Source organism: Populus euphratica, unplaced genomic scaffold, assembly GCF_000495115.2.
Source record: "Populus euphratica unplaced genomic scaffold, PopEup_1.0 scaffold30.1, whole genome shotgun sequence".
Taxonomy (NCBI): domain Eukaryota; kingdom Viridiplantae; phylum Streptophyta; class Magnoliopsida; order Malpighiales; family Salicaceae; genus Populus; species Populus euphratica.
In genome coordinates, this window is record NW_011499869.1 from 914064 (window position 1) to 927021 (window position 12958).

Below are 12958 nucleotides of genomic sequence, written 5' to 3' on the forward strand. Positions count from 1 at the left end.
GGGAAAGAAGCTGGCTTGAGCGGGGGTGTTTCTAAAGCTGAAAAGGCAAAAAGAAACAGTAAGGAAATCAAATTCCTACAATGAACAGATACTTTGCCCAATGTACAAATCAAACATCATCCTTTGACTGCCTCGTTAACCTCTACATCGCTGTTTTTCGTTCAATTCGATCAAGTTGGCAAGGCAGTTTTCGAAACATATCTTTTGTTGCACTAGTACACTTGATAATTGGATATTAAAAAAATAAAATAAAAAAAATCCTAGTTTCTAGTATGCACTTGGGATCCAGGGATAGTGTAAGGTGATGTTTTTTAAATGTATTTTTTATTTAAAAATATATTAATTTTTTAAATTAACACATAATAATAATTAAAAACACACCGATTTGATTTTTTTTAAATATCAAATGAGTTTTTAAAAAGCATTCAAATACAAGTAAAAATACAATTTTAAATTTCAACATCAGGTAGTAGTGATTTTCGAATGGATTGCTCTTAGGACCAAGATCATTAATTCTTGCTACTGTAGTTTGAATGAGCAATAAAGTTCCGAAAGTTGAGGATAAGAGGACCATAAAAACATTATTGAAGAAGAAGATCAGACTTAATTTATGACATGTTTTGAGGAAAAGAGTGTTCTTTTCTGTACTATGAAATAAAAATATTTTTCAAATTATTATTCTTAATTATAATGACTTTAAAGATACTTTATTTTACAGCGCTAGATCCATTTATGAAATAATCTGACGGCTGCTGGTCTGATCCTACGTGGCGATTTGATTAAGGTACAGGCCATGAAATAAATATTTGAGGATTCATAAATACAATCATATCTCTATTGATTCCAAGTATATGTACGGTGTCCTCTTACTCGTAGGGGTATTTTTTTCGAACCAGCATGGGTGTTATATTTTTTTAATTAAGGAAAAAATATTTTAAAAAATACCATGAAAAATAGATGTTCATATTTGTGGTATTTAAATAAATTGAAAATGAAAATCATGGTAATTAAAAAACTACAGTTCTTACGTGTAATTTTTTTAAAAAGACTCGTTACTAGAAATCATGGTTTTTTTTATTGATGGTGCTATTTTTTAAAATATTTTTATTTGTGTTATTTTATAAAAAATTAAAAAAAACGGTGTTAATTTTTTTTTAAGAAAATCCTCCTCTTGGATACCATTTTAATGAAAATAGTTTACTAATATACATGTACATGTACACACAGAGGAAGATCTCCAGACAGAGAATGAGAGTCCTCTCCTGCCCTCTGGATGAGCATTTAAAAACAGGGCCCCAATGGACTTTAATTTAGATACCAGTCTTCTGATATTTACATTTGTTGTACACTTGTGGGGAAGATTTGCCATGAAAGCCAGGGCCTGTCAAAATTAATGTTCTCACAGTGTGCGTTGTGTTATGCAGTGTTCAAGAGCACCACCCCCAGAAAATCTTTCATGCAACAACGCATTCCTCTGTCTTTCTCTCTGGTTTTTATTTTGGAGCTAGTAAGAGCCTGAGTGGGGCGGCCTCAATTCTCACCTTTTCGATTTTTAATCCTAATTATCATAAACTTAAGGCCCCTTTTGTTTTAATTAAGAAGTTTAATACTAAAATTATTCCTTGGACATCTTCACAGAAGCAGCAAACAAGAACATGCTGTTAGAGATTCATAGAATGGGAAGCACCATTACCAACCACCAAATCACAAAAGGATGCATGATTAAGCACTTCCCAGGAACAGAATAGAAAATCTTCTTGTCTGCCTGATAATGGGTTGCCACGTTTGTATAAACGAGGGAGTTTAGCTGGACAACAATGACTTGGGACAATCTTCGACAACCTGTGATCGGTGCCAAGTAGGCTATGATGTTAGTGGAAGCTTCACTAGAGTGGTGGGGGTTTGTGTAAGGCTAGGGGGCTTCAAAATTTGAGATTAGACTTCGGTTGTTACTTGGATTGTCTTGCCGTCAACTACATTTAAGACTACTAGTTTAATATCCTTGAACACATAAACTAGCACCACACTACTTGATTGCTAAGAGCCTTGAAACAATGAAAAACTTTTAAACTAAGCAAAAGGGAACCCAGACCCACCCAGACAGTGTCTCCCACATGCAGCATGTGGGATTGAGATTTGTCAATTTGGAGGGTTTAAACCAAGAAACTAAATTGTTCTGGCTAGCTCCTAAACTAGCATAATGTATGGAGTTTGCACATAACCCTAGGAGATCGCGTGGGATAGTTAGAGTGAGTTGAAGTAGAGATTGGGACCCTTAATGTCCTAACAAGATCCAACATCTATGCAAACAAATATACCTCTCCCACTAGGGGGCTCCCAAAGCACAAAACTTTGCTTTAGCCCATGCATGAAAACGAGTTAATGCTTTAGAAGACATAGAATTAGAAGAAATAAAAAGCCTCGGATTAGCACAATTGCCTTGTTTCTCTTGGGCATAAGTCTAGATTGAGTCAAAAAGAGCATCAAAATTACCATGGCAGACCAGCACAGGGACTGGTAAAAAGCAGCAAACAAGGTCTTTTCCAGGAGATACATCGCTTCCACAGCTAAACCCTATGCATAAAATCTCCCAAACCCAAAAAAATCACACATAAATTAAACTTAAACAAACTCTTTTTATCTCTGTTTCTTCCAGTAACTAACTCTTTAATGTGAACAGAACACCAAATGTAGGAATTGGTACTGCCTTCGGTACATGTTAGAATAAATCAAACCCAACTTTACTGACCGAAGGCAGGAAGAGTATCTCCTTGCTGTCAATGCACAAAAACAGAAGCAACATATATATATATATATTTATATATTTTTATTTTTTTTGGGTGTGACTTGGGTACTAGTAATGTGAGCAGGTGACTGAGTATAACTGGCTCTTGCCTTCACGTCCCAAAACCAGGAGCTTAACTGGCTGGTCCTCGAGTGTTTTTGGGGTCAGTAAAAAAAGATTAAAAAAAGCTAGAGAGAGAGAGGCGGCCTTAAGTCTTAACTCCCTAAAACACCTTACACTTTATTCTCTCTTCAAGATCGATGCTTTGCCTGTCTACCCGGAAGAAACGAGTTTTTTTTTTTTGGCTTGTTACATTGAAGATAAAAAACACTATATTTCTATCTCTATGTCTCCCTACTCTCTACATTGTCTTGTTATACTATCAGAATCTCATAGTCTTTCTCCCACGCATCACTTCTCTCTTTCTCTTTGTCTCTCTTTTCTTGTTTCTTCTGTTGGTTTCTGTTTTAATTGCTTCTCCTTCAGTTACTATTTCTTTTCCTCTGGGGCTTGACATAGAAGAGAAAACTGGATTCTTATGCACTTTTGTGCATAAGATGCAGAGGAGCTGGGGCTTTTCTTGTTGACTCTTATGTTGTTTTCTCTTCATTAACCAAAAGAACAGAGCGTTGCCCTTTTTTCTCTTCTTCTCCTTTAAGAAATCACCGAACTTTTGTCTTTATTTGAAAAACAAGAGCTTGGACTTGTTCTTGGATTGTTCAAGAAAAATAAAATCTTGTTTCATGATTCTTTGAATTTCTTGAGATTCTATTTTTTTCAACGTTCACATTCTGTTCTACGCAAACCCAGAAATATAAAGCCACGGTTGAACAAAAGAGGGCCTTAAATTTTGCCAGTGTTGCAATATAATCTGGAGAGCTATATGAATTTGTGAAACAATGAGAGATGAGAACCCGAAAAAGTTCAAGGTTTGTGAAAATGCCAATAAGAAAATCCTTGAATCTTTTTCAATGCATTTATGCTCTCTCTAATTGCCAACTTTGTGTGTGTGTTATTGGTGAAGCTTTCATGGCCTAAGACACTGGTCAAGAAATGGTTCAGTATCAAGAGCAAAGCTGAGGAATTTCAAGCTGATGATGTCCTTTATGGAGGTGATTATTGGTCTTTTATCTTATTATTGGATTTGGGGAATCTTGGCCCTTTCCGTGAAACTTGTCACTGAGTTGGATTTGGATTCCTCTAGACCCTGAATACTTAGCATTTTTTCTGTTCTTGCATCACTATCTGTTTTTTGCAATAAAAATATTTTTGGATTAATGGGGTCCTGCTATTTCCATCTGCAGTTCAAGATCTGCCATTTGTTCCTTTCCTCTACGAATTTAAAAAATGTTTTGTTTTTCTTCATAGCAAAGAGTATTCATTTTTTGTGCTGTTTGAATATGTTTGATTGATGCATTTGGCAGTGGAAAGAGCACAGCTTTAACTACTTTATTGCATTTCTTTTTCAGGTGGTGGTGAGGATTGGAGGCACAGCTTCTCAGAGAGAGAAGCATGCAACATCAAGAAAAGCAAAACAGGTTCAGTATCAGAAACCTCCCAGTATTGGTCTGGATAACGGCTCTCTTTTAACCTCCAAAGTTTTGATTAAAGGAATAATGATAATTATTAGTTTGTTGTACCTTTTCATTTATATGCCCCTTTGTTTTTTCAAAAATTCTTCTCAAACCCCCTCACTTTGAAGCGCAGAGAGATCGTCCAAGAGGCACTCTGATCGAGTTCAGCGAAGCAAAATAGACCTTGATGCTGCACAAGTTACAGATGTGAACCATTATAGGTATGGCCAATTCTTAACCATGGTGTTGCCTTGATCTGATTCCTGCTAAGATTTGGTTTTTATTTTGTTTCAATTACCATGTGAGTGCAGGATATTTGTAGCAACATGGAATGTAGCTGGAAAATCTCCTCCAAGTCATTTGAACCTTGAGGATTGGCTTCACACTTCACCCCCTGCTGATATTTATGTTCTTGGGTTTGTCAGATAAACAATTCTTTTTTGTCCCATCTGTTTAAGGCAACCAGCTTTGTTCTAATACTAAGCTAATCTATTTGATCTCATCGGTTCCAGGTTTCAAGAAATTGTGCCTTTGAATGCTGGAAATGTTTTGGGCACAGAAGACAATGGACCGGCCAAAAAATGGCTAGCTCTTATTAGAAAGACTCTAAATAGTCTTCCTGGCACCAGTTGTGGTTACCATACTCCTTCACCAATCTCTGATCCCATTGTAGAATTGGATGCAGACTTTGAGGGATCAACGAGGCAGAAAGCCTCATCATTCTTCCATCGCCGTTCCTTTCAGTCTCTGAGCCGCAGCATGAGAATGGATGGTGACATGGAGATGGCACAACCTAGACTTGATCGACGTTTTAGTGTCTGTGACAGGGTTATCTTTGGAAATAGACCAAGTGATTATGATCCTAATTTCAAATGGGGTTCCTCTGATGATGAGAATGGACCAGGGGATTCACCAGGTGCTACTCAATACCCACCTATTGAGTACAGTGGATCCTTGTCAATGGAGGATAGAGAAAGACAAATAGGTCAGTCAAGATACTGTTTGGTGGCCAGTAAACAAATGGTTGGGATATTTCTAACAGTATGGGTAAAGAGTGATCTCAGAGATGACATTCGCAACCTCAAAGTGTCTTGTGTGGGCAGAGGATTGATGGGATATCTTGGAAACAAGGTACATTTTCCTTCCTATGAATTTGAGAGCAAAATTGTGATGAACTAGGGGGCAAAAAAACATTCTTATTCTCTCAGGGTTTTCCAGGGCTCAATTTCAATTAGCATGTCATTGCACCAAACAAGCTTTTGCTTCATCTGTAGTCATTTGACATCTGGGCAGAAGGAGGGAGACGAGCTGCGAAGAAACTCTGACGTTATGGAGATCCTTAGGAAGACTAGGTTTCCTAGAGTTCATGATAGGGGAGACAAATACTCCCCTCAAACAATTTTAGAGCATGAGTAAGGCATTTTCTAAGACATTTCCTCCTTATTTTTTATCCAATTAACATACCGTGTCTCAATCTTCTTTGTCTTGGCAGTCGAGTTATTTGGGTAGGTGATTTGAATTACCGGGTTGCCTTGTCTTATTATGCTGTGAAGACGCTTGTCGAGATGCACAACTGGATAGCATTGTTAGAGAATGACCAGGCATGCACCTAAAATCTTAGATATTCTTCTGATGCATATACAATTATGTGCTGTTTTATTACCTACTTGGAAAGGGTTTGGTGGTTCTTCGATGAGAGCAGCACAATCTAACCACATTTGATAATTCTTACTTTCAGCTACGGATAGAGCAGAGACGAGGGCGGGTCTTTGATGGATGGAGTGAAGGGAAGATTTATTTCCCTCCTACATACAAGTATTCCAATAACTCAGATAGATATGCAGGGGATGATAGACACCTAAAGGAGAAACGAAGAACTCCTGCATGGTAATCTCCATCCCCCCCCTCTTCTTCAGAATAAGGAAAAAAAGGGGAGAGAATTTTCATTCAGAGAAAATTGTGAAAAGACATTATTGTTTGGTACAGAGAAAATTTAAACAAACTGTGTAACATCTTCATGGGACTATGTGAATGGAATATGCTTGAGTTTCATGACATACAAATAATCAGGCTATATACAAATGTAGGTGTGATCGTATACTGTGGTATGGAAAGGGGCTCCATCAGTTATCTTATGTACGTGGGGAGTCAAGGTTCTCAGATCACAGACCAGTTTATGGTGTATTTTTGGCTGAGGTTGAATCTATAAATCGTGGCCGAATCAAGAGAAGCACGAGTTGTTCCAATTCTAGAATTGAGGTAGAAGAGCTGTTGCCATACTCACACGGATACACCGAACTCAGTTTCTTTTGAGGATGGATTCGCAAGTCACCAACATTGCTTGTTAGTGTGTTCAAGTAAAACAGGGTTGACTGCACCGTGTCCCAGGTAACCTGACACAACCAGTTGGTATCTAGCTTATTCTTGCAGATTCACCTTCTTTTTTTGCTGGACTGTGTGTTCATACTAGCTACATGTCTTGTGTAACCTTAATGATGTACTCAGTTAGCCAGGTAAGATGTCCTCATGAAAAGAACGCAAAGCTTCTGATATTAACTTGAAAACGTGTGATTATTAGGGGACTCCATGCCATCTTCCTATTTACAACTTTGAAGTGTTAAAGTTAGCGTCTCTAGGGAAAACTGAATGCTGATATTTTTCCTATAAAAATATGGATTAGTTGAACTCAACCAAGATGGATAGAGTATATACCGTGCATAACTTTTGAAAGCACTTTTGCAGACCTTGTCTTCTTTTGGACTCCAGTTTTTGGTTGAAAACGCCCTCTTGCTTCTTATTATTCTTATTAATGATTCGGTCTCTTATTTTGCTGTAGGTGGGCGCTGCTCTACTGTTTGACTCCACCTCAGCAGTGATGGAGACATTTTGTTGCCTACAACCCAAATGGAGGTTGGTCCTTCACTTTCAGTTTGATTATACTTCGTGTTCCTCAACTTATTAGTCTAATTCTCTGCATGCCTTTTTCCTCATGTCAATAGGCGCGAATTTTGTATATATTGTCGAAAACCTCCATCACCACTAAATGTCCTAATTGGAAAATGCAACCATTGCTAGCTCAAAAAAATATATTGTGCTTCTTATCATATTATAAGGTAAACAAAAGCTAATCTGTTAATGATTTGGTAGTCTCTTTTATTAATATTTTGTACACCACCCAGACTTTGAACTTCAAAATAGAACTAGAAACATCTCGAGTGCTTGAGTAATTTTTCCTTACAATTTTTGCAGGTGCACAGAGCACTTGATGTGTCCAGGAGCTGTTTAGAGGTCTAATTCGCTGACAATTCTTTAATTAAAAAGAAAAGAGAGCATAAGTGAAATCAAGGGAAATATCTGACACCAAAAGAAGATAGGAGAATGAACAGTCGTTTGTTAATGTTTTTTTTTTTTTTTTAATCTTTCCATCCTGCTTTCTATACTACTTCGGAGAAATGGTAAAAGAAGTGGGAATGTGATGCATACTCATTGCAAATGTGCTAAAAAGAGAGGTATAACTTCTGAGTTATATGAAGCTTCCTTTTCTGTTGCTGCTAATGATTTTACTGAAAAAGAAAAGTAACTCGCTCTGATCATCTCATTGTTACTTTATCTTTCCCCTCATCACTAGCTGAAAATTTAACAGGACAATGAAGTGAAAGAGAGTAGAAAAGCACAGGCTTTGTGCTTTCTTGTAGGCATGTCAGGTTGGTTATCAGTAAGTCATCATCATGTACGCAGGTTTTAACTCTACTATTTTCTCCGGTCACTATTTCTCTTTCAAGAAGTGCTGTAAAGCTTTTCTGTGGACAAAATCGCCCCTTTCCCAACATCAACATTACAGTGCAAATATGTAGCGGTACTACTCCTCCCTGCCTTACTTTGTATGGACAGTATTGCCCCTATCAATATCCAACACGACAAGGCTAGCAAGTAGTGCTCCCTGTTTTGCTTTCAAGAGCTTATGCTCTAGCTAGGTGTCGTAGTCGCTTGGAAGTGTGGGATGTCAAGTGTGTTCGCACCCTATCTTACTCAAGTTAGGACTCAGATCTGATGCGTTGGTAACTAATCTTCATTGGATTGCCAGATGTTGGTGCAGCTTACTGGTCGGTCTGTCCTAGATTGCCAGAAGCAAGAAATTTATGGAAGTGATGTTATGTAATAACTCCAGTTTCCAAAACGCAGACCCTCACGCATTATCGGGCAAGGTGCAGTATCGTGATGTCTTCGGACCTCCAATGCCAATCCTTGCTCCATTCCACCTACCAGTATGAGCAGAGGACCAAGGTGCCACTGCCCATGTTTCTTCTTTTGATCCTCCAAAAATGCCCACATCGAAGCCTGCTCTATCAAAATTTTGGCGCAATCACCAAGAATTAGCTAATCCAAGTTATCGAATATTCCCTGCAATTACTTTTAATGATTTTTGCGTGCATGAACGCGGGGATTATTTTATACAATCAGGAAGTGCGAGTTTTTGAAATGGTCTACTGGCACAGGTCACTTCAAATCGAGGAATAGCACGTCAAAAGCAATGATAACTCGAGTTGTTTTTCTAACGCAGCACGGTGATTTTCTTGCCAAAGCAAAGAGGAGTGAAAAGGGTTAAAAGTTAAAAAAAGGAATGCACAGAACCAAAGGGTCCTTTGATTTTTGTTCTTGGGACATGTCACCGTCTCTCTATCCCACGCTGTTTTCTGTGCCCACTTCCATTTCCTTTTCTCGTCCCATTCTCGATCTCGGAGCGTTGCTTTCCCTCTTCCCGTCCTTAGCTTAACTATATCGGAACCATCTGTGCTCCATTGGCACTCCCGTCTATCGTTGCTGATGGCGATTCCATTACTTTTTTAATACCGTTATCACTTTTTTTTAAGATGTTGAAGACGATAAGATCCAAAAATGTTAACAGAAGGTCCCAAATCTATCTGTAAGAGCAAAGAGGAAAAAGATCAATTTTCAATCAAGGGTCTTTTCCAGATACTGTCTACTATTGGGTTGACGGGCGAGGGAGCATGAAAAGGGTGTTTTTCGTGTACATGGGGACAGAATATACGTGGCAAAATGTGAGGCATCATAGTATAGTGCGGCACATAGACTAGAACGTAGCCCAACATTTTCTACCATGTGGCGTCTGCTGTTCTTACAAGGACGGTCTGCTTGGAATAATAAACAATCTGGACGTAAAGATTCTCTGCTTCAGTTTTCGTGCTTCCTTTTTGTATTTAGTGGGTTTTCCTTTCTTCTTCCAACAGCATCTCTGTTCAGTGTTTTGATAACCATGATTTGCCAATTACAATCAAGACGAGATATCCATAATTTTCTTTAATGAAGCCATACAATTTTTTAATTATAATTTCGTGTGGGTGGATTGTTCATCAAATGTGGGTGGACTCCATTTAAAGCCCGCACCATGCGACTGCGGGCTGAATAATATTTTTTAGTTTTTCTAATAAATTTTTTAATATATATATATATATAAATATATATGCGCGCATGTGATTTGATATAATATTAATTTAATGAATTTAAAAATAATTTAAGTAACTAGTAAAAAAATAGTTTAACTTATAAAAGTTTAAGAAAATATTTTTTTAATAAAATATATTGAAATGACAAAATATTATTTTAATCTTGATTAATCCGAGTTAACTTATCATAAACTTGTAGGTAAATTGTTCATTTTTTTCTAGCACTATTCATTATACTAATTACATAGATATAGTTGACATGTTAATTCTATCAGTATTTTTTAGATAGTATTAGAACTGTTTACTTTTTAATTTTACTGTCAAGTATTGTTATTTACAAGTAAAATCATTAAAGAATTGAAAAGTTATCAGTGTTCAGGGTTTTTAAAAATTTTTGATTAAATTAAAATTTCAAATTAGATATTATAGATGGAATCACCAATTAATTGAAAAGTCATTGATGATATTTATGAGATTTTTTAAATTTTTTTATTAAATTAAATATTACAGACAAAATTACTAACAAAATTGTTTAAAATATTAATATTTAATTATTTATCGGTAAAATATCTCAATAATAAGACTAGGCTCCTTCATTTCTTAACAAACACACATCTTCTTTTTATTCTTCTCTTTTTTTCTAATGTAAAAAATACTAACATTCCTTTATGGGGGATTAATATTTTTAGAAACCGCCAATAATTACCGATAATTTTTCAATCTGTCGTGATTCTGTCTGTAATATTTAAATGAATTGATTTTTTTTAGAAAATCATCAAATAGCTCTTATAAATTTTTAATCCGTTAGTGATTTTATCCGTAAAGAACAACAATTAATAGTGCAATTGAAAAGTAGTTGTTCTAGAGCTTTCTGGAAAGTATCAATGAAAAATTTCATCAATAATTTTCTTTGTAATTGACATGATAAATAGTATTCACAGTTTATCAATAAATTTACCGATAGAAATTATTTCGTCAGTAATTCTGTTAGTAAATCATCATTTTTTTTCACTATAATTCCCTTAATATATATAAGGGAAATATTTATATTGATAAAATCTCTTAAAAATTTATTGAAAAAAATATTTTTTAAAATATTTTTATTTTTATTTATTAATTTTCTGTAAGGTTAGTTTTGTACTTTATGTATGAAAGAGGAATAGTCTCAGGTCCAAAAGGCTTGAGAATACCCTTGGTTGAAAAAACGAAACGTTTAAATAGTAACTACTTGTACGAGAACGGTGATAGAATGAGAAAGACACTATTGCACGTATTATTAAAGACCATCATCTGAGATTAATTATAATTCTTGATGATAGGTGGTGCACTGTTGAGTCGAGAGGATCACACATCACGAGAGATATCCAATGAACATGAGCATGCTTTATTATAAAATTTTTGTAGAGCCCATTATGGGAGAAGGATTTGAGATGCATTTAATGATGAATATAGAATTTACAGAGGGTAGACAGGGGTAGCTCGGGACCTTGTCCAAGTGGTGGTTGTTTGAGGAACAAGTCATCCGGTTATTAATCAAGACCTGGCCGTTCAAGCCGAGGATACCCTTATTCAGGCACACATGCAACTCAGGTGCACCAGTAACAACATGACAATGGAAGCTCCTCTCTAGAAACTCCGTGCTAGCCACCGACCAGACTTGACTACTTTGCCTCCCATTCCACCTCCCCCCCCACTTTTAGTATAATATATCAGTTGTTGCTTTCCTCCTGAACAGGATAAGAAGCACAAAACTATTGTAACAAGTACACATCAATCCATTTTCATAAGCATGTCTGTTACTTTGAGGCAATTTGATGATATATTTAAGGATCAATCATGCAATGTGCAGAAGATCCAGAGTTATACGTATGGATGGATGCTAGTGGCCTTTTATTTCTTGTCCTGATTAAACCAATATTCTAGGATCCACATTTGTATTTTCCATTACCCTTTATCAAATTAAAAACAGCCAATTGTTTCTTTCAAGGGGACATCTGTGCATTGTTTCTGCCTTAACAAGATGGTATTAGATTTCATCGGACTGGGAAATCAATACATGGATAACTTTTATTATTCAAAAAGATCATGAGCTTGTGTCGTGATATCTAGTAGCAAAATTTAATAACCATTAAATTAGCATTTTGGTCGCCATCCTCTGCAGTGATGAATTAATTAATTACGCTGAACACCTGTGCGTTTAGTTAAAGCTATTTTTAAGCTACTTTTATGGTAAAAAGATTATGGATGATTGTGTGTTGTCTTTCATCAAGAAATCCCACTGATAGTTCATGTTAAGCAGAAAGTTCAATCGAAATATATAAGCATTATAGAAAATTTCCTGAAAATTCTGTCACTGCTCTTTTTCTCCTGGATTTAAGCTTTTTTACGTAGTTATTTTGAAGTGCAAGCTTTAGCTTTGGTCGAGGTGACAAGAAAAAAGTGGAGACAGAAAATCAAAGTGGGGGTGGGGATGGGGATGGTGGGGGGCATTGCTCTCTGTGTTCTGAAGGAAACAATCTGCTTTTAAAGGATCATATTCAGCAGTCGAAACACGATGAAGAAGCCAAAAGGAAAAGGGAAGAACGCGTAGAAGATATGGGTCGCCCTCCCAAATTTCTTCAAGTAATATCATTTGACCGTTGGCCTCTCAGATTTCGAACTTCCACCGTATCATGAAATTTTATGATGTGCAATGAGAATTGAGAACTCTTCAGGTGGGACCGGTCGGTATAAAATTAGGGCGCCAAAAAAATAGGCTGTACAAAGACCACAACTACGAGTGTATCTTACATGGGTTGTGATCTCTTTCCAATATATGCCGCAGCCTTGTGCTCTGCTAGCTATGAGAAATCACAGGTCTCTTAATTCCTTGGTACTAGTCATGTTTCTTCTAATGATTTTTGTAATGCTCGATTAATTCCTAGACAGTAATGACCCAATTAATGCTATTTCTAAATTATAAAAATTCAGTTTAACAAAAATATTGAACTATAGGGGCTTGGATTGCCATTAAAAATCTTAACATTAATTTTTGAAAAGTTTGTTTGTTTTTCTATTTCAAAAATATTTTTTAAAAAATTATATTATATTTAATTTTCTTCAAATTAATTTTTTATGTGTTTTTAGATTGTTTT

General features: G+C 36.2%; 1 protein-coding gene across 3 annotated transcripts; it reads left to right on the top strand.

Annotated features, from left to right (window-relative positions):
* Nucleotides 1-2949: 2949 nt before the first annotated feature.
* Nucleotides 2950-7952, top strand: LOC105126825 (DNAse I-like superfamily protein). 3 transcript variants are annotated; one of them, XM_011027831.1, is made up of 13 exons: nucleotides 2950-3714; nucleotides 3810-3897; nucleotides 4255-4323; nucleotides 4493-4580; nucleotides 4671-4775; nucleotides 4872-5490; nucleotides 5653-5771; nucleotides 5852-5960; nucleotides 6098-6246; nucleotides 6447-6747; nucleotides 7196-7269; nucleotides 7359-7472; nucleotides 7609-7952. In XM_011027831.1, exons 1-10 carry the CDS (start codon nucleotides 3685-3687, stop codon nucleotides 6670-6672), a joined length of 1602 nt encoding a protein of 533 aa, XP_011026133.1. In that variant the 5' UTR covers nucleotides 2950-3684; the 3' UTR covers nucleotides 6673-6747; nucleotides 7196-7269; nucleotides 7359-7472; nucleotides 7609-7952. The 3 variants fall into 3 exon arrangements, with proteins under 3 accessions (XP_011026133.1, XP_011026131.1, XP_011026132.1); XM_011027829.1 differs by having other exon boundaries at nucleotides 2951-3714; nucleotides 5578-5771; XM_011027830.1 differs by lacking the exon at nucleotides 7359-7472 and having other exon boundaries at nucleotides 2951-3714; nucleotides 5578-5771.
* Nucleotides 7953-12958: the final 5006 nt, after the last annotated feature.